Here is a 24,532-nt window from a genome sequence, read left to right on the forward strand (position 1 = left end):
GTGCGCCAATTTCCATTACGGGGTTCAACCCTAGGAAAAATCACTAATATATTTTGATTGGATACCTAATGTGTTTATGATTTTTACTGTTTATTTATATCAGTTCTAGGGAAAGGGGGGTGATTTAAACTTACTTTTTTTTACGATTTTTTTTCATATTTTTTTTTTATTTTTTTTAATTTTTTTTTACCATTTTATATCCTCCAGGGTAATTTAACCCTGCAGGGTCCGATTGCTAATACTATATACTGCAACACTACTGTATTGCTATAGCTATTTTACAATGATTTTTAATAGCCTGCCCTCTGGTGGCTATTAGAAATCATTTCACCTGGCAAGCCTATGAGTCTCAATGAGACTCTAGGCTGCCATAGCAACAGATCGCCACCCTCCGATGACGTTCCAGGGGGCGGCAATCGGGCATCCAAGATAGCAGTGCCCATGTAAAGGTAAGTTAGGTGCCGCGGTCGGTGCTGGCACCGATCGCGGCAGTGACAGGTGGGTGTTGGCTGTATTGACTTGTAGTTTGCAGTGGTGGCCATCTTGGTGGTAACTGAATACATTAGATATCCCATACAATTTTGAGAATAATAAAATCAGACTATTTAAGCTCCATTTTGTGACTAATGACATTGAGTTTTGTTATTCATTTATTTATAGCATCATGGGTTTTTGTATCGCATGTTCATATACCCAGAATACCCCTTTAACAATGGTCGGAAGGGGCATAGCTAAAATTATGCAAGCTCGGTAAATTCAAACTTGTCACCTAAGTCATTTCCTTCTATTATCTGTAATATATTAGCACTGCTTCTGTCCTTTTTTATGCTTGGGCTAATCAAATCTCCTATTCCAGGATGGTCTTGTACATTCAAGTATCTAGAGAATCTGGAGGCAGATAAACCATTTCTTCACAATTTCCCAGTGTCAGTGTTTTTTTTTTACATTCTTAATGTAACTGTGCAACTGTGAATTTGAGGATACAGATTTGTTGTATATTATTAAACATGTATTTCTTTTTTCTTCATTTTAGTTATTAATCCATGCTAATATGTAATACTGATTAGTTTAAAGTAAAAGGAAAGTCCCACGAGACCTCTGTAAAATATTTTGGACCGCAGTAAAACACCAAAATATTACATTCTGCCAAGGGACTTTGCTCGGTCAAACTTGCTGGGGGAAATGACAGTCCTGAATGCTGAGCCGGTCACTCCAGTAGGACATGCAGTGGGTTTGACTGAAGATCCTCACTCATGTGCAACTTTACATTAGGTAAACACAGGGACAGGTTTGTCTTTAGTGCGTGTATTTATGGCATAAACACAGGTAATTTTTTTTTGGTGCAAATTACAACAAGTTGTGCTGTGTTCAGTGAAGATATTTTGCACATTAGTGCACCACAGTCCTCCAAGTCCAGCAATAGTCCAGGAAAATTAACACGTTTTTTGCAGTATTGGGGCTTCTAACAACACACACAACGGTATGCTTACACAGAGGTCCAGGGCCAATACCTAGCACTGTCTGGAGTCCTGTATGGTGAAAACTGATGAAAGATTCTCTTTAATGCTATAGTCAATGGTGGCCAAGGAGCGGGGTCCAAATTTGTGCTTTTCTCTCTTACTAACAGTGGTGAAACCAAAGTCATCAAATGATAAGATGCCAGCAGGATATTTTGCTATATGTCCCCCAATGCATACGTTCAACGTAATGTGTGAATGCACCCTAAAAGAAAGGAAGCTGTAATAAAACAGCCCAGAGCTCCAAGTCAGCTGGCTGGGGCCCCATCTATTAGCAGAGCATGGAGCTAGATAGACATGGTTGTTTCACATTTTGAGTACAGGCTGTCCCCGTGTTACATACAAGATAGGGTCTGTAGGTTTGTTCTTAAGTTGAATTTGTATGTAAGTCGGAACTGTATATTTTATCATTGTAATCCCAGCCAGAACTTTTTTGGTCTCTGTGACAATTGGATTTTAAAAATGTTGGGTTGTCATAAGAATCAGGAGTAACAATAAAGCTTCATTACAGACACCTGTGATAACTGTTATAGCTGATTATTGTAGCCTGGGACTAAAGTACAATAAATTACCAATATCCAGAGGTCCGTTTGTAACTAGGGGTCGTATGTAAGTCGAGTGTTCTTAAGTAGGGGACCGCCTGTAATTTGTCTGTAAATTCTATATAGAAAAAACATGTACTTGCAGTCCCTGGGATACGTACAAGATAGGTACTTTATGCTCTTAAGCTGAATTTGTATGCAAGTTGAAACAGCTAATTTTTTTTGTGATCATGGGAACAAGGATTATCAATAAAACTTAATTACTGACCCCTTACAGCTGTTCATTGCAGCCTGGGACTAAGGCCGCGGTCACACGATCCGCTAGGCGTCCGTTCATAACGCGACGCTAGCGCACAGGGGGAGGTCCTCGGCCCGAACGCACATGCGTTTCCAGAGAAACGCATGCCATCGGCTTATCAATCGCATGCGTTTCCCTGTTAACGCATGTGCGTTCGTGCCGAGGACCTCCCCCTGTGCGCTAGCGTCGCGTTATGAACGGACGCCTAGCGGATCGTGTGACCGCGGCCTCAAGGGTCCGTCTGTAACTGGGGGTTGTTGTAAGTCGGATGTCCTTAGGTCTGGGACCGCTTGTAATTAATAAAACTATTCTATCAAGTTAAAGTCCCACAAGTCGTGAAAAAAACTAAGTAAGAATTGTTATGATACGTAAAGCTTTTCCATATACATTGTGATTTAAATCTTTCAAAACTGACCAGCGTACATACATATATATGTACCGTATATACTCGAGTATAAGTCGACCCGAATATGAGCCGAGGCCCCTTATTTTACCTAAAAAACTGGGTAAACCTATTGACTTGAGTAGGGCCTAGGGTGGGAAATGGATTGGTCACATGTGGCTGACGTCACATCTTGTGCAACTGCCCTGCAGCTGCTTGACCGTAGCTGCGTGATTCTAGTATAAGCAGAGTTTGGGTTTTTCAGCACATCTTTTTTAAACTCGGCTCATACTCGAGTATATACGGTCATGAAGGGCTGTACTGTATGTAGACTGCTTACAGACCAAGCCAGGCTGTAGGTAACTGCTGTGGTCATTGCAGACCTAATAGGTCTGTTCCTGGCCACTGCTTTATTTAAATGCAGGTTGGCGTCCTCACTGATGTCATTGGAGAGCCCTGACCGGCATCCCATAGCTGTCATTATGATCTCTATATTACAGTCTGTCTGAAACAGTATGTCTATAATATACTGCTATACAATTGTACTGCAGTATATTGCTCAAGTGATCAGCCACCTCCAGGGTTCAAGTATCCTAGGAGGCTAAAATAATAGAAAAAAAATGTAGAAAAAAAAAAGTCAAATCACCTCCTTTCCCTAGAACACATATAAAAATAAATAAACAACTAAAGTCATAAACATATTAAGCCTCGCTAGGTCTGATATATCAAAATATAAAAACTATTATTCCTGGCGGTGAAGCCTCAGTAATTTAAACGTAACTAAGCTATATAAATTTAGCGTTTCTGTTGTTCCAAGCAATAAAGGGGAATTGTCATCTTGACCACATATTTAAAGCCGTAAAAATAAAGCCCATCCGAATATGGTACAACTGTGTTTTTTTTGCCAATTCCATCACATTGGAAATGTTAACTTCCCAGTACATGACACAGAAGAATAAATGGTGCCGCCAGAAGTGACAATTTGTCTTGCAGATGAGGAGCCCTCATAAAGCTTTGTAAATGAAAAAAAAATCTAAACGTTGTGGAAGGGGTTAAAGAAGAGCAGAACAGAATTGTAAAAATTGACGTGGACATTCAGGTACAAATGACCCTCGAACATGAATGGGGTAAAGGGAATAATTACAGATGGGACTAACAGTAAATATAGAGTAGGGGCCAGGAGAGAAGTGAAAATGCCATCGGGTGGAAGCAGCTTATAGGGCACCTTATCCCATACCCTAATAATGGAAATAGCAGCCAGACATAACAATCCCCTGTTGGGGTCCAGCATTAGTGCAGAGACCACAATGAGATTCCCCCGGTAATAACAACCTCGCTATAGGAACCTGCCGGCTTATTGCCGATACTGCGGCCTCTAGCGGCAGAGAGAGGAACTCATTGTCTTGAACTGGCCCCTCTCGGCCACCGTGAGCGGGGGATTCTCTCCAGCCGCTGGCAGCCTTTTGTGAGTATTACGGGTGGGGGGATCACGGCCGGAGCGCGCTGAGGGTGAGTGTGTGGGGGCACAAGGGCTTTTAGCAGTGTTTGGCGGGCGGGGGAGTCTAGCTGGGTTCAGGGAACCTCTAAGGCCCGGGTCACGGGAAAGCAGGAACTTCCCTGAGAAACTAACAACGTGTGTGCGGCGCTTCCTCAATGTGTCCGCTCACACCCAGATTGCGGCCTGGGCCCGAGCACACAACTCTGAGTACACTGCAGGCCCGGGGAGGACGGAGCTGAGGCCGCCGGGGCTGCTCGTATCTCTCCACCCTCCGAGGCCTAGCGGGGCCCTGGCGGCAGGGTTGGGGTTAAGAGGCGACCTGCAGTACCGTGTGCGGCCACTCCCGGCGGGGGGCGCAGTGCTGTGGCTCTGTGGGGAGGTCTAGGAGTAATGCATGGAGAAAGCCTTGTAGTGTATGTGTACACAGGACTGCTGCCCCGCTCTGGAGTCTTGGCGAGTGTGAAGGCTGCAGAAGACTACAGCTAATAAATAAAACCTTGTAAAAGGTTTTTATCCACTTTATGTGTAAAGGGTCTTTCCCATAGAAGAAAGGATTCAGCGGGGGTCTGGCGATCCACCACTTGTAGAAGGGAGTTTTGCACCATATTTTATGTTTTTTTCTTTAAAAACTGAACTCCCTAAACTTTGGAATATCACTTTGACACAATGGGGCACGTGTACCATTTTTTGGCTTCATGTTTTTCTTGTTTTGTAACTTTTTTTGGGCGCATTGGTGAATGAGCCGCCTTTTTTTTTTTTTTGCACCTAAACAACCTCCCTTCAATGTTTGCTGTGGTTGTGTTTTCAGCATTGTTGCCTGTGTTATCACCTGATCGCAAATTTAGTGCAAAAACACGCATAGGAAAATGGTTAAAGTTGATTGCAACTTTTTCAGGAAAAAGTCGTAAATTCACGGAAGAAGCTTAACTCCTCATCTGACAAGCATGGGGGGGGGGGGGGTAGACAGGTCATAATCTCAGGCTACATGTCCCTAGAAAACTACTAAATATAGTAAGAATTTACGTTAGCCCCTTTTCCAGGGCTCAGCATCAGGTTGGCTCAGGTGGACTGGGCCGGGTACCACTTACTACAGCTAATGATGACTGATGAGAGCAGTAAGTACACTTTATATGTGGTGCAACTTCTATGTCAGAACCCCTCATGATTGCGGGACTTTTTACAACATACATTTGTCAGCCATAGAAGTGTTGCTTGTTATTGTAAATAGTTATAGAATACCAAAATAAAGCCAAATATTTATAATCCTCCATAATTGTAAATACCCTTTAGCGAACCAGTACCATAAGCAGCTGTGTAACACATGGTGAAACCACAATCTTGAAGCACAGGACAAGGTTTGTACCAATGAACATGACATTCTTGGATCCGTCATATTTGTACATAGTGGTAACATTATTGCTTTCTGTTCTGTTTTCGGTGCACAATGTCCTCACTAATGTGGGGGGTCAGCCCCATAGCCATCACATAGCCAAACACCCTTTCAGGGCATGTATAGAGATGACTGTAGATGAACAATACTAGAGCAGTAGAAAAATGGGAATATAATTATTGAAATGTTGTGTTTTGTTGCATTATAAATAATTTCTGTCTTTGTGTATTTTTCAGGATTATATTGTGAGGACCTAGCTTGGGGGGTGGGGTTATAATGCCCCATGGTAATAGTCCCCAAGATACTCAAAATCAATCTCAGCCACTGAAGAGCAGCTCAGGGAATGATGGCGACCAGCAGAGGACTCCGAAAGCTACACCTCAGTCACCTGCTCCATCATTTGCTCCAGCAGTCAGTTCTCCTGGACCTCAGTCTCCCGGTTACCAAATACAGCAACTCATAATGAGCCGGAATCCAGTTGCTGGTCAGAATGTGAACATTACTCTACAGAATGTGGGGCAGGTGGTAGCAGGAAACCAGCAGATAACTCTGACCTCACTGCCATTAACAAACCCTGCCTCTCCTGGGTTTCAGTTCAGCTCCCAGCCACGCCGGTTTGAGCATGGGTCTCCCTCTTACATTCAGGTCACGTCCCCCATATCGCAACAGGTCCAGACTCAAAGTCCCACACAGCCCAATGCTGTACCAATCCAAGCATTACAAGGCGTCAGAGCTACCTCTGGAGGAGCTAGCTTGGGGATGTGTAACCAGACTACCACACCTGGGTTTGTAGATGCAGGATTGTTGGTGAGACAGTTAAGCCTTGGTCCAACAAGTACTGGGCACTTTGTATTTCAAGAGGGATCTGGAATTACACAGATCACACCTGGCACACAGATGCATCTTCCATCGGGAACTTCCACACCAGTGCAGACACATACTCTGTTGCACTCCAATTCTCAGACTGTTGGTCCTGTGCATCAGTTTGGATCACAGAACACGGTAGCGGCTGGTAGTGGCATGCAGACTCTGGCTACTTCAGGTCACATAACAGCCACTAATATATCAGCTCAAATAAGCAGTATTGTACAAGAAAAGTTCATTCAGCAACAACAGGTCCTCCATGGCCAGCAACTGGGCAAGACTATCACCTATGACCGAACATCTGGAGGAATGATAGCTGGTGTGGCTGGTGCTTCTACTTTTAGACTAACACAACAAATGGCAACAAGTCCATCCCGCACTGCTGCATCTCATGGACTCTCTGGTCTTCCCCTCACTCCAATTTTGAGCAGTACTGTGAAAAAGCAAGCTAAGAAGCTTGAGGAGATCCCGCCTGCAACAGCTGAAGATGCTCGCCTTAGGAAGCAGTGCTTGGAGCATCATCACAAAGCCATGAAGATGCTGAAGGACAACTTCAAAGAGTATTTGACTGAGCTGTTCTTTTTACAGCACTGTCAGGGGAACATGATGGATTTCTTGGCATTCAGAAAGAAACCCACAATTTTGCTACAAACTTTTTTAAGGCAGAATGATTTAGATCTAGAAGTGGAGGAGGAAGAAATTGAAAAGAGCCCTTTAGTCAGCACTATGCAGGTAATGTAACCAAGTATGAATGTCCGGAAAAACATCCTTATCACTTTTTAATTGTTATTATTCAATTTTTACATTGCATACATTAAAGGGAATATCCAGGCTCACACAATTGATGGTCTAGTGTATTGCAGGTTTATCTCATGCACTTTAACCCCTTAACGACTTGGCCTTTTTTAGTTTTTTCACTTCCATTTTTCACTCCCCACCTTCAAAAATCTATAACTTTTTTATTTTTCCACATAAAGAGCTCTGTTATGGCTTATTTTCTGCGTAACAAATTGCACTTCGTAGTGACGGTATTTAATATTCCATGCCATGTACTGGGAAGCGGGAAAAAAATTCCAAATGCAGTGAAAATGGTGAAAAAACACATTTGCGAAGTTTCCTTGTGGGCTTGGATTTTACCGCTTTCACTGTGCGCCCCAAATGACATGTCTACTTTATTCTTTGGGTTGCTACGATTACATGGATACCAAATTTGTACAGGTTTTATAATGTTTTCATACATTTAAAAAAATTAAAACCTCCTGTACAAAAATTTTTTTTTTTGTTTTGTCATCTTCTGGCGGCAATAACTTTTTCATACTTTGGTGTAAGGAGCTGTGGGTGGTGTGATTTTTTGCCACTTTTGATGGCATTTTCAGGACTGTGTGACCCGACCTTTTGATCACTTTTTATTAATTTTTTTTATATTTTCCAAAATGGCAATAAAATTTAATTTTTGACTTTGGACGCTATTTTCCGTTACGGGGTTAAACGCAGCGAAAAACCGTTATTATATTTTGATATATCGGACATTTTCGGACACGGCGATACCTAATGTGTTTATGATTTTTACTGTTTATTAATATTAATATCAGTTCTAGGGAAAGGGGGGTAATTTGAATTTTTAGGTTTTTTTATTATAATTATTTTTTTTAAAAAAAAACTTTTTTTTACTTTTACTATTTTTCAGACTCCCTAGGGTACTTTAACCCTAGGTTGTCTGATCGATCCTACCATAAACTGCCATACTGCAATATGGCAGTATATGGGGATTTTACTCCTCATTCATTACAATGTGCTGATAGCACATTGTAATGAATGGGTTAAAACGAGACTGCTTCGGACCTTCGTGAGACCCGAAGCTGTCATGGCAACGGATCACCGCTCCCCGTGACGTCATCGGCGGCGATCGCCGTGAAAGCACCCGCGATCGGTGCTAGCAATATGCAGCAAAGACTTACCGGCTATGGAGAGGGCTCGGCCCGCAAGCCCTCTCCATGCACCCGGACCCGGCGCGCGCCGTACTAGTAGGGAAGGGGTTAATGTTACAAGGTTGAAGTTTCTTGTCCCTCTAGTATTACCTTAGATTGACTAATGAAGTCCCAAGCATTTTCTTTTGGTATCCAGTGACATTTTTATATTCTGCTACAGAGGGAAAGCTTGTAGCTGTTACATTGCTTATGTACGGAAGATTATGTGCTCAACTCTGTAATCTGAGGGTCGTGATTAGTGTTGGTTTCCTTTTAATGGGAGTTTACAAGTTCCTAAACTGATGTTTCTCTAAAATGTCAAGTGTCTTGGAAATAGGAAAGGCATTTTGGGGAAGCTTGTAAAGTACCCTACACAATGCTGGAATTACGTGCAGAGTGATTTAAGAGCTGGTAGACCATTGTCCATCTTCAGTTTCAGAGGCCACCAAACAGAGTTTATATAAATTACTGTAGGCCTTTCTTCATTCCAAATGCCATATCCTTAATTTATTTTTTTCATTAACCGAACCATGTGAGGACTTTTTATCTGAAGATATATTTGGACTTTGTAGTGGCACAATTTAATATCCTTTAAAATGTACTGGGAAGCTGAAAAAAATCCATATGTGGCAATATTAAAGGGGTTGTCCAAGGGTATAAAAAAAAAAAAAACCCCTTTGGTGGCCGGGATGGGGTGGGTTAAAAAAATAAACATGTACTTACCTATGCGCTCTCTTCCGGCGTCCAGAGCTGTCATCTCTCTGGTCTGTGCCCCATGTAAACATTCAGTGGCCGCCAGCAGGGACCGCATAGGGACGTTTATTTATTTGTTTTTTTTTAACCCGCCCCATCACAGTCGCTCAAGGGTTTTTAAATACTCTCGGACAACCCCTTTAACCAAGACACATTTTTGCCATTTTATTTTATGCCTTTCTCTCTGTGTTCCAGGTAACACATTCCCTTTATTCTTTGGGTCAGTATGATCACAGTTGGAAAATTTTAATATATATATCTCAAAAAATGGTGGCACTCCAAGTTCTTGTGAAAAAGGAATTCTTTTATTCCAAAAGTGCTATGTTTCAGCTCCCATATCTGGAGCCTTTCTCAAGCCTTGGTTGAGCACCCGATATTTTTTTTTTTCTTAACTGGTGCAGCTGAATTGTTTTAATTTTTCTATATATATTATATATTTCAATGTCTGACTGTGAAATGTGTTCTTTTTTAGAAGTTTTTTAGAACTGTATGACCTTTTGATCACTTTTTATTATAAAATTGTGGAAAATTTGCTGATTTGGACAATAGGGTCTTCGCGGCTTTGAATGCAATGCCTTACAGGGTATCGCACGCAGTCGGTGCTGGCACTGAATACAGAAGTTAAAGGGTTTCTCCGATCATAGCAAGTTGGGCAATATTCACAGGGTAGGGTTCAACTTGCTGATCAGTGTGGGTCTCCGTGATGAGACCCCATCGATCATTAAACAGGTGCCTGTTGTGCCACTGTTGCACCTAAGATGACCTGAGCAGCTAGTCGCACATGCCCCGGCTGCTCTGTTCATTTCTATGGAGCTGATGGAGATAGAGAAAACCTAACTCTGCACTCCTCTATCATCGCCATAGAGATGAAAGGCGTGTCCGGTGCATGCGCGACTAGCTGCTCCGGTCATATGAAAACAGGTGTCCATTGTATCCCTGTTTCCTGTGAATAGGGCCTAACTTTCTATGACAGGAGAATCTCTTGTGTGTGCTGCATAACACAACAGAAATGTGCCCTATATGGAGAGCTTCAGCCAGTGATCTCCATAAAGTCTTAACCTCTTGGCGATGTAAATGTACTATGTGCTTTTGCTTACAGGTTAATACACTCTTGTACTACCTATATGGAACAAAAAAGTTATAAAAAAAAGTTATAAACGTTAGAATTTGAAACAAATACATTTTTCTTTTTGTACAAAGACTTTATTTTTAATCTACTAAAACATAATAAAAACTCAAAATTCTCTTGTCCTGTATAAGACATTGGCACCTTTGGTATCATATCACTTCTTTTTTTTTTTACTGTGTAACCTAGTAACCCATGCTGATATTATGTTAAAGAGAAATTTCCTTCTTTAATATGACACCAGAATTGGTTTACTATAGGCACCACAGCTCAGGAGATATGAACATTTTAAAATGGGACACTGTCTTGATGTCTAATGTGCATAGAGCCATGAGCAAATTGTGGGGAAAGCTGCCTTTAGGATGTAAGATGTTAAAACCCATTAAGAAAATGCTTGGGTAAATATCACTCTGGGTCCCTGGGAACGTGTCCCCAGGAACCTCATTTTCACTAAAGACAGGTTGCAGAAGCCCATCACACTTGCAGTGCACTATGCCTTTCTGCCTTATATAAGCATTTCCATTACAATATACTTGTGTGTTATGGCTTCCTGGCAAAATCATCTGTGTAGTCACTGGGGTTGGACTTTTGTTTGGATGCATTTCAAAAAACATGTGGCTTGTCTGTGTTACTCACTCCTCAGATCTTAGCCCCCGCCTTTGTGCTCCTGTACAGCTCATCCTTCCTGCTCCTTCACAGAGGTCATAGCCTGGTAAGATGACATCAGTGGGGGAGAGAGGAGCAGTACAGGAGCACAATGCCCAATCCAAACCAAAGCCCAACCTCTCGGACTACACAGAGGATTCTGTCAGGGTGCAAGGTAAGTTATAACACACAATTATATTGTAATGCAAATGCTTAGAGAAGGCAGAAAGGCATATGTGCACTGCAGCTGTAACAGGCTTCTGCAACCTGTCTTTAGTGAAAATGAGGTGACAGGTTCCCTTTAATGACAACCTTTACACTTGAAAGCAAGAACAGGACAGGAAGCATACCTAGAATTTGTTGGTTATTTGTCATGTTCTGAAGTCTTCTACATTAGAGAACACTCATGTAACAACTGATGTCAAACATTTGAGATATAAGTTTACTTTAGAGTGCAAGATGTAAATATAAATGATATAAGGTCTCCCGGTGACAGGTTTCCTAATGGCTGAGTAAGATGGGAAATGATATTAATTAAGCCTTTATTGGGGAACAAAGCGACCAGGGTAAGTGTTCTTATACATGGAAGTTAGTCATGAATGTATTTTCTTTATTTTAGTCCTTAGATGCTCCTACAAGTCCATTATCAGAAATTTCAAATGCAATGGAAATCCAGCCTTCCTATCTACAAAAAGAGAATTCAGCTGGTAAATATATATTTACTGTGTGTAGTATATGGTTAAACTTTTTGCTTTTCAGAAGACTTGCAATACTTCCTTATTGGGGCTAAACTCCTTGACAATTTTTTTTCAGTGCTTTTAATTCATAAGCAATTAATACAGCTTTTTTTTCTGTTATATGGCGCAAAGATAAATTTATTAAATGTAATTAAAACCATTATTGAGTATTATTTCACACACCATGAACATACTCCTGTATTGCTTCCTCTGTGGTCATATGGTGAATGATATGAGTGTATACCCCATGGTACCATTGCTGCCAGTGACATTACGGTGTACTGCTGAGGCCAGGCATTGGCTGCAGCCAAGTAAACAAAGCCCTTGGTTCTTATCTCAGTTTATCGCCGTTGCTAGTGGTGACCAACATTTTTTAATAACTCTGATGCAATATTGATCCAAAACCAGAACATGACCTTTTTATTCATTATGTGTTAACATTTATAGTTCCGGACTCCTTACATGCACACCTTCTTGATTCCATCAAATCTGAGAATGGATCCCCGTCTCCCAATTTGACACACATGGTACCTCCGCAGCATCAGTCAACACCTGGTAAAATAGGTAATGTACACAGTGGAGCTTACAGTAAAGAAAATCTGACTTTGTTCACTTATGACTAGTCAGGTTATTATTTATTTCATATTTTCTGAGCTGTGTATAGAATAGTTTTTGTTTTGCGTTTACTTTTTGAGACCAGAAATAAAAGTGGAAATACAATACAGAGCATGGTTCTAGATTTATTACTAGGCATATTAATAATATTAAATGTTAAAAGGTTGTAACATTGACTAGAATTTGGCACAAGGTACTATATTAAAGATAGTCTGTGCTTGTTTTATGTAAAAAAAAAAATTCAGCCTGCAGAAATGTAAAGGATGTCTGCGGTGTAGTGTTATCTTCATAGTCATCAACCTATAATATATGGAGTATATTTGCCATTTTCATACACCGTTATTTTAGAGGAAAAAAATGTAAATTAACTGGTTAAGTATCGAACATGTCACACATTTTGTAGGCAAATATATTTCTAAATCCGCTATTGACGTTATATGCTCCACAGAGGTCTGTAACAACCCATTCAAACGACTCTGGCAAAGAAATCAAGTCATAGATGTCCATAATTGACGTTGTATGTAATAATGGGAAATGACATAGAGGAAAAAATAGAGATGCAAAAAGCCATGGAAAGTCATGACACTATCTGAAATGTATCAGTTATTAGAAAGCAATCCTGCAACCTATTAATAGTTAGTCAGCTGCTTTAAATTATGTCCAATAAAAGGTGTCTTATTCTCCCCTCATCTCGAGGAGCAACGAGGAATCTGGTGTATATCGGACACCCTGTCTTCGTGATCTCTCAAGGTCTCTCTGTTCAGACCCCCACGATCAGCAAGTTAGGTCCTATCGCGTGGATAGGTCTTAACTTGTTTAGTTGGAAAACCCATTTAACCAATTTATGACATACTTCCTTTTCACACACGTGCGGGTTGTCATTGTATTGTATTGTATTGCATTATAAAATTTTATATAAAGTTATAGTATTTAAGGTAAACTCCTCTTCAACCATGTATTAAGATTTCTGTGCAGTGGTGTTTAGGACATTACTATTTTGCTTATCTTTGATTTCCTAAATTGTGAGGTACAGCAGTTCTTAAACCAGCTCCTAGTAATGTAGATTAATGGTTTCCTTGCTGTGACATAGGTTCCTTCACTTCTACATTTTCATTGCTGCCCACACACCAGTCGGCTTCACCAGCTAACAGACAAAATCAGCCAGCAAAAGTTTCTGTGGGGCCCACGACCAGTTTACCATCGCCAAGCAGAACTACATCTCCCAGAACGCCGCTCTCTGCTGCTCCTGTTACAGTTCATCTAACTCAGCAGCCACACTCAGATTATGTGAAAGGGAAGCCTCCAAATTTTGGGACTCCCAGCCTGCAGTCAACTCCAAGCCCCCATTCCCAGCAGCCCCAGGAGAAATTGCTTGGTCAGTCATCTTCTTTGAAAACTCCATCCCAGTTGGTATGTATAAATCTAGCATTTTGAAATCTTAGAACTTCCTTTTCCTACTGTATTGATGAAGATTAGGTGCAGATATTGCCAATATATATATACTGACATTTTGCTGTAGATACAGGTTAATGAAGACACAATAAATATGAAATGCATCAACAATGTATAATTGATATTATTTAATTATATATACTATTTATATTTTTGTAATATTATTACGTTATAGGATTTTCTATATTTTTGTCTACAACAATGCTATTTTTCCTTTTTCCAAGTCTGTTGAAAGTTCATGTTTATTAACATAGTTAACAATTTATATCTCTGTTATTTCACTACTTTCACTGAACAAAGTAACTCTGCTATTAACAAAAAGGAAAAAGAAAAACCAAAAAACCCACACCACAGACTTAATTACATACAGACATGTTTTCGTTATTCTTCTTTGTCTTCTTCTCACAGGTTTCTTCATCAAAACTCGGCTCTGATGCTGGGAAATCTATAGTTCCTGTTCCTTCTTCACCTACTACACCCGCCGGCATTCCAGAGACTGTTCTCCCTCCAGTACATGGCTCGCCCAAGAGAATTATGTCCCCAGGGGCCAGTAAAGTTCTCTCCCCTTCCTCATCAAAGTCTCCATTGCATTCCGGAGTTCAAGACTCCTTAGCACTAGTTACAGAGGATCAGCAAGAAGCCCCCAGACCCCTAGAACAGGTAAACCTGTTATTTCTTTCTCCGACCAAGGGGTATTCGGGGAATATGAACGTCTGATAAAAAAAAATAGAATAATATCTCCTACGACAATAATGACCTTCCCAAACTTTCTATGTGAATCCAGTATTGGAAAGGTCACCATACCACCACTCCTTTTAGTTTTTTTTTTATGATTATTATCTGGCTACGAATATCAGTTTAGGGACTTCCAGGCCTCCAAACAGGCGGAGTTTGAGTATTATGGAGCTAGAAATCCTGGGCTTAAGTTTCCCCCAAATAAACTTCATAAGCATTGATCGGGCTGTCTGTAAAAAGGAGAGAGGAATGTGGAGTGGTAGGGTGTAAAATAAAGAGGAATTTCGGAAGTGACTTCCTTTGGAAGTAGCTACCCGGCCCACCCAAGAAATATCAGTCCTGACATAAGCTTGCAGATCCGCTTCTTATCTTTTTCAAAAAGTCAGGGAAGTTTGCTTTAAATAATTGGGACACATGTGAGGTTATTGTAACACCTAGGTATTTTCCCTTAGATTGGAGAACCAATGATGGAAACTTAGCTTTAAGAGCTGGGAGGGAGCAGGAAGGAATATCAACGGGAAGGAATCGTGTTTTCTGTAAATATAAGTTGTAATCAGAGGCTAAAATAGGAAATGCCTGCTAGAGCAGAGTCTAGGGACACAGCAGGGTTAGGACTATGTTGTTTTCTTGGAGAGAAATTAATGTTCTCTACCCCCTATAGATATAACATGTATACTATCCTCATTTCTGAGAATTTGGGCTAGGGGTTCATTGGAGAGGATTAAAACTTATGGGGTGGGGAGACAATTGTGCCTCGTGCTCTTAGGGTAAAATCATACTAAAGAGTCTTGTTTGTTAAAACATTTGCAGAGGGTGCTGAGTTTAAGGTTGTAATAGCCTGTAAAATCAATCCTGCAAAACCCATTTTCTCCAACACAGAGTAGGTGAACAATGAGTTATAATCTTATATTTTCACAAAATGTACCCCTTCTAGATAAAAATCTTCAGGATTTCAGTGATCAATGATAAGACACATGTAAAAGTCTGTAGATTAAAAATGTAATGTATTTTTATGGGGTGCAGGAAACGCGTATCCACCAGCGGATAACGGAACTACGAAAAGAAGGACTTTGGTCCTTAAGAAGACTACCAAGACTAATGGAGCCTGCAAGACCTAAATCACAATGGGATTACCTGTTGGAGGAGATGCAGTGGATGGCTGCAGACTTTGCTCAAGAAAGAATGTGGAAGATTGCCAGTGCAAAAAAGGTACATAAGCAAAAGAGAAAAAATTTGCTTATTTTGGTACAGTAAAAAATATTATCTTGATGTTCCGTGTCTGTCAATTCAGCTGTTCAGAACTGCAGTATGTTGCCTGAATACTGTCTGTCGGCCTCTGCTGGGTGACCGCCTGCATGGCCCAAGAAAAGGGCCCCTAGTGCCACTGTGCCATAGGGTTGCTTCCACTGGCCTAGGTGATATAAGCCTGCATACCTTTTTAGGTTTTTATTTTTTAAAACATAGTTGACATCACTTTTGTCTTTGCAATACATTGAATCCTCCATATATAGACTCCATGGGGGACATTCTAGAATTTTCTCAGATTGAGACTTTTGAGGTGCAGAATCAAGCAGCATACCAAAGTTCATGCAGTGTGCCGTTTTTATCTTTGTTGCCCAGATGTTTGTTCAACTTGTGAAACTTTTGTGCTACGGTGCGGTAGGGGGGTTAGTAGGCAGCTCCTAGTGCTTTTTTTTTTTAGGTGACGGGTCCTCTTTAAGATACCTTGTTATGATTTAGTAGGCCAACTACAGGAAACTTGAAAAAGTGACAGCCAAGAAACTGATACATGTGCCCCCATGTCTATATATGATATCATTCCCCTGAGGAAGCCTGCACACCAGGCCATGCACGTGGGGTCTCTCCACTCCCTCCCAGGCTTATGGTCGTTTGCATGAAATTGGTAATGTAGTCTATATCTTTTGCTATTATATTTTATAATTCTTTGTACCAAACTATCGCTTGTGGCTATATTTAAGCTTCATAAACAACACCATATATCTCTGGGAACACTAAGCAATACATATACCCTTTTGGAAGCTTTTCTTACATTAGCTGAGATATTTCAATTTGCCTTATTTGGCCTGAGAGTGGACTGTAACATTGTGTCCAGTGTGTCTGCCATTTATGTGTAATGTAATGAAAATATGCACATCAAACTTTTTCTCTTTTTATCATATGCTTCTTTATATCATTTGGTATCTGTATCACATGTTTGCATTTCAGATTATTTTTTCGTTGTATGCTCTGTATAAATGGAAAAACACGAATGGGTCTGATTTTTCAAATTTATTTATTTTTTTTAGTACTAAAACTTATATTAGACCTTAATCTTTTTGGTGCCAGTATTTCATAATCTGATATTTTTAGAGGACATAATCCACATGTTGCACATGTATTGTAAATAAATGTAATGTTTAGAATTTAACAAGTTATTGATTGAATTTAAAGATGGCAAGGACAGCAGTAAGACATCTCATTGAGAAAGCGCAGAATGATACCAGGAAAAAGAAGGAAGGTGAAGAGAGGCTAAGACGGATTGCATGGCTTGCTGCACAAGAGATCCAGCATTTTTGGGCAAACATTCAGCAGGTTAGTGTTCGAGCCCCATCATACATTCCCTTATCTCTGTTATCTTAAAAGTTGTTTCCTCTTCATGGGCAGAAGTTTAGGTCTTGTTACATTTTTATTCACCAATAGGTTGTGGAGATAAAACTTCAGGTGCAGTTGCAGCAGAAAATGAAGAAAGTCTTCCATGAACCACATAAATCACAAAAAGGTAAAATTATAAAAATGTATTTAATTGCAGCATATCGCTTATTACAAAGTATCTTTGAAGTATAACTAAAAAATGTCAAACATTTTTAGATTTGATAGTTCAGGTGATAATACTAATATTTGTAATAAACTTCTTTAAGGAAAACAGATTCTCTGTGCCTTTTTCTGCTCTGTCTTTCTCCTGCAGTGAGCAGTGTATCAGAAAGCTTTCTCAGGACCATACATCATGAATGGATAAATAAGGCTAATGATTAACTTTTTTATTTACCTAAAGTATATATTATTTGATGATTCCGCTTTCTAGGGAGGTAAGACTCTCTATGGATGGCTGTAACAAGTTAAATCATTAGAAATATTATAAGTTTAATCTGTCATTGAAGTACTAGCTGATCTACAGAAACTGCATAAAGCTATAAGCAAAGCAGAGCCATAAGAAGGGCACAGAACACGTTCACCAACAGAATAAGAAGCCAAAATACTGGTAAAATATGTCATTCTGGAATTTCTGTGGCTCTAGGATTCATTTAGGTCAAAAACGAGTTATCCCTCTCTATTCTTAATTTGAACATCATATTGTCAAGAATGACACTCACATTAAATAATATAACCCTATAAACATATGTTAAGAAATGTTGTATAGAATCCTGCTGCTAAAATGTTGATATTGGTAGAAAATGTATTACAATATATTCTGGCAGCATGCTGTATATTTAATGGAAATATAGAAATCAAAATTCAGAGACACTTACTTGTAAATCCAGGCACTGTGTCCGTATTTTTCGGACCATAAGACGCACCTAGGTTTTAGAGGTGGAAAAATAAGAAAAAAATTTTTCCCCCCAAATAGAGTGCTAAAATATTTAATAAAGTAACAGTAAAGTAACGGCGCTGTACGGGGCGGTACAGCCATGTTTCACTTTGGAGAGTGGTAGGGGGCGAGCAGCCCTCACCCCCTCCTCCTCTCCTGGGGATCAACGTGTGCCAGCCGTGCTATGGTACGGCGGGCACACGTTCATGTGAGTGTAGCCTAAGGGGACTGTGTAGGGGGTACTTTTATTAGGAGTCATTGAGTAACATTTGGTGAAGTTTTAATAGTGTACTGTGTTCGGGGAGAATTAATGGGGACACTTTATTAGGGGACATTTTATGGGACACTGTTACCTGATGCTGAAGGATGACTCCCGTGCCAACACTACAAGTGTTCTATCAGATACAGCTCTATACAGAACACTTGGTGGTTGGGGGGAAGTGTTGTTACTTTGACCCAACACTAATTGGCTAGGGCTTGGCTAGCAGGAAGCTCAGCCAGTGTTGGTGGCAGAATTAGTGATGGGAATTATAGAATTATGTTGACACGTAGTCAGGGGGTCTCAAGAGTTACCAGGGCTGTATGTATGAGTATATGTGACAAATTCTCACAAGATCTTACAATCTATGAGGAGGAGGAGGACACAGGGTGACAATGCTTGTACAATGGTCACAAGAGCTTACAATCTACTAGGAGGACGACACAGGGTGTCAATGCTTGTACAATGGTCACAAGAGCTTACAATCTACTAGGAGGAGGGGCACTGGCAGTGACGATGCTTGCACAATGGCCACAAGAGCTTACAATCTATGAGGAGGAGGAGGGGACACAAGAGGTGACAATGTTTGTACAATGGTCACAAGAGCTTAGTCTATGAGGAGGAGGAGACAGGAGGTGACAATCCTTGTACAATGGTCACAAGAGCTTACAATCTATGAGGAGGAGGACACAGGAGGCAACGGCTTGTACAATGGTCACAAGAGCTTACAATCTATGAGGAGGAGGACACAGGAGGCGACAGTGCTCGTACAATGGTCACAAGAGCTTACAATCTATGAGGAGGAGGAGGACACAGGAGGACATAGACTGTAAGCTCATATGACCTTGTACAAGCATTGTTTAGGAATTGTTCAGTTTCACACACCTGTGAGAACAGCACAGCAGGCACAGGAGCAGAGAAGTACTGGTCACATTTCCTGTCTTCTCTTTAGTGTTATTTGATGCTGGGTCTCTGGGAGAAGATAGTGATCTGTCCGGCATCAGTCACCGTGAGAGCTCTGTGCTGAGGGGGCGTGGCTTGTGCTTCCCTTCATCCCTTCATAACCTGGATGTGGTGTCAGTCAGTGTGTATTCAATGTGATTACTGAGCTCCGCTGCTCACAGAAACCAGCAGGCGGCAGCTGTGTGTGGAGCCGAGCTCAGAGCAGTGTGCTGCTAGAGCCGAGCTCAGCACTGCCCCTGCGCTTACTGCCATGTGCTCACTGCTCTATTCGGACTATAAAACTGTGAATCTGCAGCATGTAGGGGCTCTGGTAACACCCCCAGAAGCTATACAGGCTAATTAGCATAATTTTAAAAGTTGATTTTAGAAGGAAGGAGGCCATGCATGACAAATATAAGATTCAGGCCACAGTCCTGGTGCCTGAATCTATTTGTAAGGGCCGCTGGTTTTTACGGTTTTATTTTGATGGTAGATTTTCCTTAAATCCTAATATTTTCATTACTAGCATTTATTAATTTTTGCAAGTGTTATGTGAAATATGTACGCAATTGTATTGTCAATTAGTTTTATCCATACTTGTTTCTAGGCCAGGAATTCAAAAAGGCAGAGCTACAAGTCAAAGTAAAACAGTGTGTGGTAAGTAACGAATTCTACTGGCTTTGCTTAATGCTCATGTTTACACTCAAAAAGTTGTATATATTAAGGCGAATTTACAGCAATGTGTACAGCTCCATATTCACAAGATATACTGACTAGCCAGAACACAATTGAAGTCCATTGAATAACAGGTTTTCTTTGTTTCTATTTTTTCAGGATCCAAATACCTTAGGGAGTATATTAAAAGCTAAAGGTTTGTATTCGAGTTCCCTTTTTGTTTTTGCTTTAAAATACTGGAATGTCATTAGAACAATAGTCAAATATGCCAAAGTTCTGGCATACATTCCATGTGCCCCTTTAATAAAGGGATTTTCTGATCTAACCGGAAAATTCCATTGTAAAAACTAAAAATGACAACAAAAATAAATTCTCTCCTTCTGTTTTCCCATATCTTGCTGTCATTCTATGTGAAGCTGTGTAAGGACCATTTTTTTTATCCACGGGAAGTAAACCATGAAGTTTCCTGTTGAATGACAGCAGGCAGAGGTCTTGAAAACTGAGGAATTGATAGAGAGTTTCTTGCAAAATTGTGTAACTTTACATAAATTATTTCAATTATTTGCAAAGGATTTAGTATGGGAAAATACATAAATAAACCATATTAGAAAATATTAGGCTTCAGTGCACTTCATTTTAGTGTGTGTATTATCCAAGCTTTGGATAAAATTGTTTTTTACAAAGTAGAAACTAAAAATCCTGTTTTTTATATTTTGTTTAGATTATGACACAAACTTAGATTATACTCAGAGGCAAGTGGTTCTTATCGACTCTTTGTTGAATGTTGATGGAGGCAATGCTGCCATTATTGGCGCAAGGAAGCACAGTCGTGACATTGCAGAGGTGGCTGCTGCAGCAGAACTATTGCTGCCTCGTGGCAGCTCACGCATTTCGGGAGCAGTGAGTAATTTTTGTTTATTGATAAAGATTTTGTAAATTGTAGTAATTTGTTGCTCATACACATCTTTGAACTTACACAGGTGAAAACTGCATCACCTCCGTTACTTCATGGCAGACTTCGAGATTATCAGATGATCGGATTAGACTGGTTGGCACGACAGTACAAAAAGAATCTTAATGGCATTTTGGCAGACGAAGCAGGTCTTGGTAAAAATGTCCAGGTTATTGCTTTGTTGGCACATCTAGCTAGGAGTGAAGGTGAGAAGTATATAGAATACATATGTATTTTAATTTTTGGCAGATTTTATTGGATTTTCTTTATGTAATTTTGAATTCCTTATTTTCTTAAGGAGTGTGGGGACCTCATTTGATTGTTGCACGGAGTTGTAATGTCCTCAAATGGGAGCTGGAACTCAAGCGCTGGTGTCCGTCACTTAAACTACTACTTTATTTTGGGAGCCAAAGAGAACTTAGAAGAAAGCGACAGGTAAGATATTTTGTTTGCAAAGATGATATATCATTTCTTAGTGCTGTGTGTTTTGGTTGAGGTTGACCCGGGAATTGATTTAGTTTTAAATTCTCTTTTTTTTTTTATTTATTTTTTTTAAATGTGTCTTATTGCAAGTAGTATTTCAATTACTTAGTTTCTTATCATCTGTAGTTAAACTACTTTTAAAACTCTTCATTTTAGAGATGGGGGGAGCCCAACAACTTCCATGTTTGCATAACCTCTTACAAGCAGCTGTTCAAGGGACTTCAGGCTTTCATGAAGATGCGATGGAAATATTTGGTTCTGGATGAAGTTCATCAGCTTCGAAACATGAATGAGAAGCACTGGGAAGCCATCTTAAATATGCCAAGGTTGGAATTAACAAAAAAATTCTCACCTTTGGGAGTAGTTGTCCAGTTTGTTTATTTTGTATCATTTCTCATCTGCTGGGAGGGTCATAATAAAGATAAAGTTTACTTGCTTTTCCCTGCTCTTCCTTCTGCAGCACATGTTGTCCTGCACATTTGGTTCACATGGTCCAATGGTGTTTGCAGTGAAGTGGGTGTCCTAGCCTGGTCACCATTGCACCGAATAACACCAAGACCTATTATTGGTGATGCCAAGTAAATGGGCAGTGGTGAAATAAGGCAGAGTGAGATTTGGATAACATTTTATTTATATACAGGCGGTCCCCTACTTAAGAACACTCGACTTGCATACGACCCATAGTTACAAACGGACCTCTGAATATTGCTAATTTATTGTACTTTATTCCCAGCCTACAAAAATCAGCTGAAACAGTTATCAAAGGTGTCTGTAATGAAGCTTTATTGTTAATCTTGTTTCTTATGACAACCCAACATTGTCACAGAGACCAAAAAAGTTCTGACTGGGATTACAATGATAAAATATACAGTTCCGACTTACATACAAACTTAAGAACAAACCTACAGACCCTATCTTGTATGTAACCCGGGGACTGCCTGTACTTTGTAATTTCTCTAAATTTATCCAGGTATTTAGTCTTTACTCCAGGAAAATCTGAAGTCCAACTGACAATTTTGGGAATAAAAGTTGAGGGTTTAGGGCATAGACAGAAATAATAAAGAAAAAAGCAGTATTATTTGCAATTATTTTATTACAGGCTTCCATACTACTGATGGTCTTTCCATGGGTAGGGGTGAATTGGTTGTGGTGCATCAACCAACTACTTCAGATAAGCCCAGTGCAGCGGTGAGCTCACAGATGGTTGGAACTAGAGGTACTCTTAAAGAGTTCTTCCTTCCACAGTCTCTACCAGCTAAATGGTGGGGGTTCTGGCTGTACTATGGATAGGTCATGGGTATTATAGAAGCTCAGAAAACTCCTTTAATGCTACATGTATACATATGACACGTGTTGGTATCAACCTCAACATGTTTAATGTACTAGTTTTGTAAACAATATACATTTTGATTTGCTTTAATGTCATCATAACCTAATTTTTTTTTTTTTTACCAAAAAACATGGTCTGTCTTTCTGTTTTAAATTAAAGGACACCTGTCATCAGGTCTGTGTCACTTGTCCTGTCACTAATACCTGTTGGAGTAGTTCACAAGGATCCCATCCCAGCCTTTATCTAGTTATTTCATACATTAATCATTATAAAATTATCTTTTCTTTATTATGTAAATGAGGCTGGTCACATGGTCAGAGGCAGTGATGTCACTCCTGTTCCCCCTCCCCTCTCCTCCCCCTGCTCATGTCTGTGTGTAATGTATAGTAAAGCATTGCTAGTGCCTACGCTTTATCTGCTGACATGCTGCATCCTCCTCATACACAGAGACACTGACATCAGCTACACAAGTACCTGACATGTTCTGCTATTGCATGGCTGCCTGGAGCTGTTGTATCTCTTACACACACACACACACACACACACACACACACACACACACACACACACACACACACACACACACACACACACACACACACACACACACACACACACACACACACACACACACACACACACACACACACACACACACACTGCAGGGGGTGTGACCACCAGCAAGCACATGGAGCAGCCATTACATGGAGCAGCTGTCAGTCAAGCACTGGGGGTGTGGCTGTGCCTCCCACTCATGAATAAGCTGGACAGCTTGAATATGATAATGACTCATTGGACATTTCACAGGTCATTTGCACACAGCTTTAGGACCTCATTGCTTGGGTTTACAGGCATATAAAGGGACAATGAAGGGATAGAGGCAATACTTTCTTTTTTTTAAATCAGGTAATTTTTATTAACCACCAACTTCATTTTCCATTTTCATAACAGAAAATTACAAACATAACATGAACATTGCAGAACACAATTTACATACAATACAAATAACAATAACCCTCCTTAGTTTATGGGGGGTTATTTTGCATGAAGGGTTCTCTTTAAGCACTTAGTTTGTGTAGGACTGCAGTTTCATGGCATCACACAAGCCTGACCACTATTCCCTTCAAATAAGGGACTTGGGAACCTGACTTTCCTGACTGGTGAGATGCCTAGCAGACACATATGTCCTATACCATGGTTGGGGATTCACTTTTTTTTGTGTTACAACACCTTTTACGATCATTGTTGTATTTGTTGATCTTATAAATCCTTTTCTGTCTTAGCCTGTGTATCATTTATCATTTTCTACATTTGCTCTAATGGTGTTTGTTTATTTTAAACAAAAAACATATAAGATTTTTTTACTGTTCCCAATTACAAAGAAACTGTTTGCTTTTTACAGCCAACGCAGGTTGCTCTTAAGAGACACCCCATTGCCACACACGTGGAAGGACCTGTGGACCATGGTGCACTTCCTCATTCCAGGCTTATCAAGACAATACTTAGACTTTCCAGTAAAGGAGGGGAGTGGGCAAGACCAGGAATACAGGCACACCATATCGATAAGATTACATCGGGTAATGTACAAAATAAGTTCCTTTTAAATAAGTGGATAACAATTCAACTCAGGCCAAGCTCTTGTTTTTGAAAAAGGGAGAATAATATTAATTTGTTCAAGTAACATTCTATAATTTTTAATACATTTATCCTGCAGCTCTGTAACTTGGTGGAGTGGGGAGTTACTGTTATTAGAGCAACTAACATAAAGGGGATAGTGGATTGCT

At 40.2% G+C, this 24,532-nt stretch overlaps 1 protein-coding gene across 5 annotated transcripts in view; it reads left to right on the forward strand.

Moving 5' to 3' along the window:
* Positions 1-4,116: 4,116 nt before the first annotated feature.
* Positions 4,117-24,532, forward strand: part of LOC140124501 (E1A-binding protein p400-like) — a 58,143-nt gene continuing 37,727 nt past the window's right edge. For 3 of the 5 annotated variants that reach the window (XM_072144421.1, XM_072144424.1, XM_072144425.1), the window contains exons 1-16: positions 4,117-4,204; positions 5,864-7,223; positions 11,602-11,689; positions 12,167-12,283; positions 13,425-13,744; positions 14,195-14,446; positions 15,545-15,730; positions 16,973-17,113; positions 17,222-17,300; positions 19,916-19,965; positions 20,143-20,179; positions 20,705-20,883; positions 20,964-21,141; positions 21,234-21,370; positions 21,575-21,744; positions 24,151-24,325. In XM_072144421.1, coding sequence (XP_072000522.1) covers positions 5,904-7,223; positions 11,602-11,689; positions 12,167-12,283; positions 13,425-13,744; positions 14,195-14,446; positions 15,545-15,730; positions 16,973-17,113; positions 17,222-17,300; positions 19,916-19,965; positions 20,143-20,179; positions 20,705-20,883; positions 20,964-21,141; positions 21,234-21,370; positions 21,575-21,744; positions 24,151-24,325 — 3,429 coding nt within the window. In that variant the 5' untranslated portion in view covers positions 4,117-4,204; positions 5,864-5,903. Of the gene's footprint in view, positions 4,249-5,251; positions 5,353-5,863; positions 7,224-11,601; positions 11,690-12,166; positions 12,284-13,424; positions 13,745-14,194; positions 14,447-15,544; positions 15,731-16,972; positions 17,114-17,221; positions 17,301-19,915; positions 19,966-20,142; positions 20,180-20,704; positions 20,884-20,963; positions 21,142-21,233; positions 21,371-21,574; positions 21,745-24,150; positions 24,326-24,532 lie in introns of those variants that run through there. The other 2 variants (XM_072144422.1, XM_072144423.1) reach the window with 2 other exon arrangements.

Source organism: Engystomops pustulosus, chromosome 1 (genome assembly GCF_040894005.1).
Source record: "Engystomops pustulosus chromosome 1, aEngPut4.maternal, whole genome shotgun sequence".
In the NCBI taxonomy this organism is placed as follows: domain Eukaryota; kingdom Metazoa; phylum Chordata; class Amphibia; order Anura; family Leptodactylidae; genus Engystomops; species Engystomops pustulosus.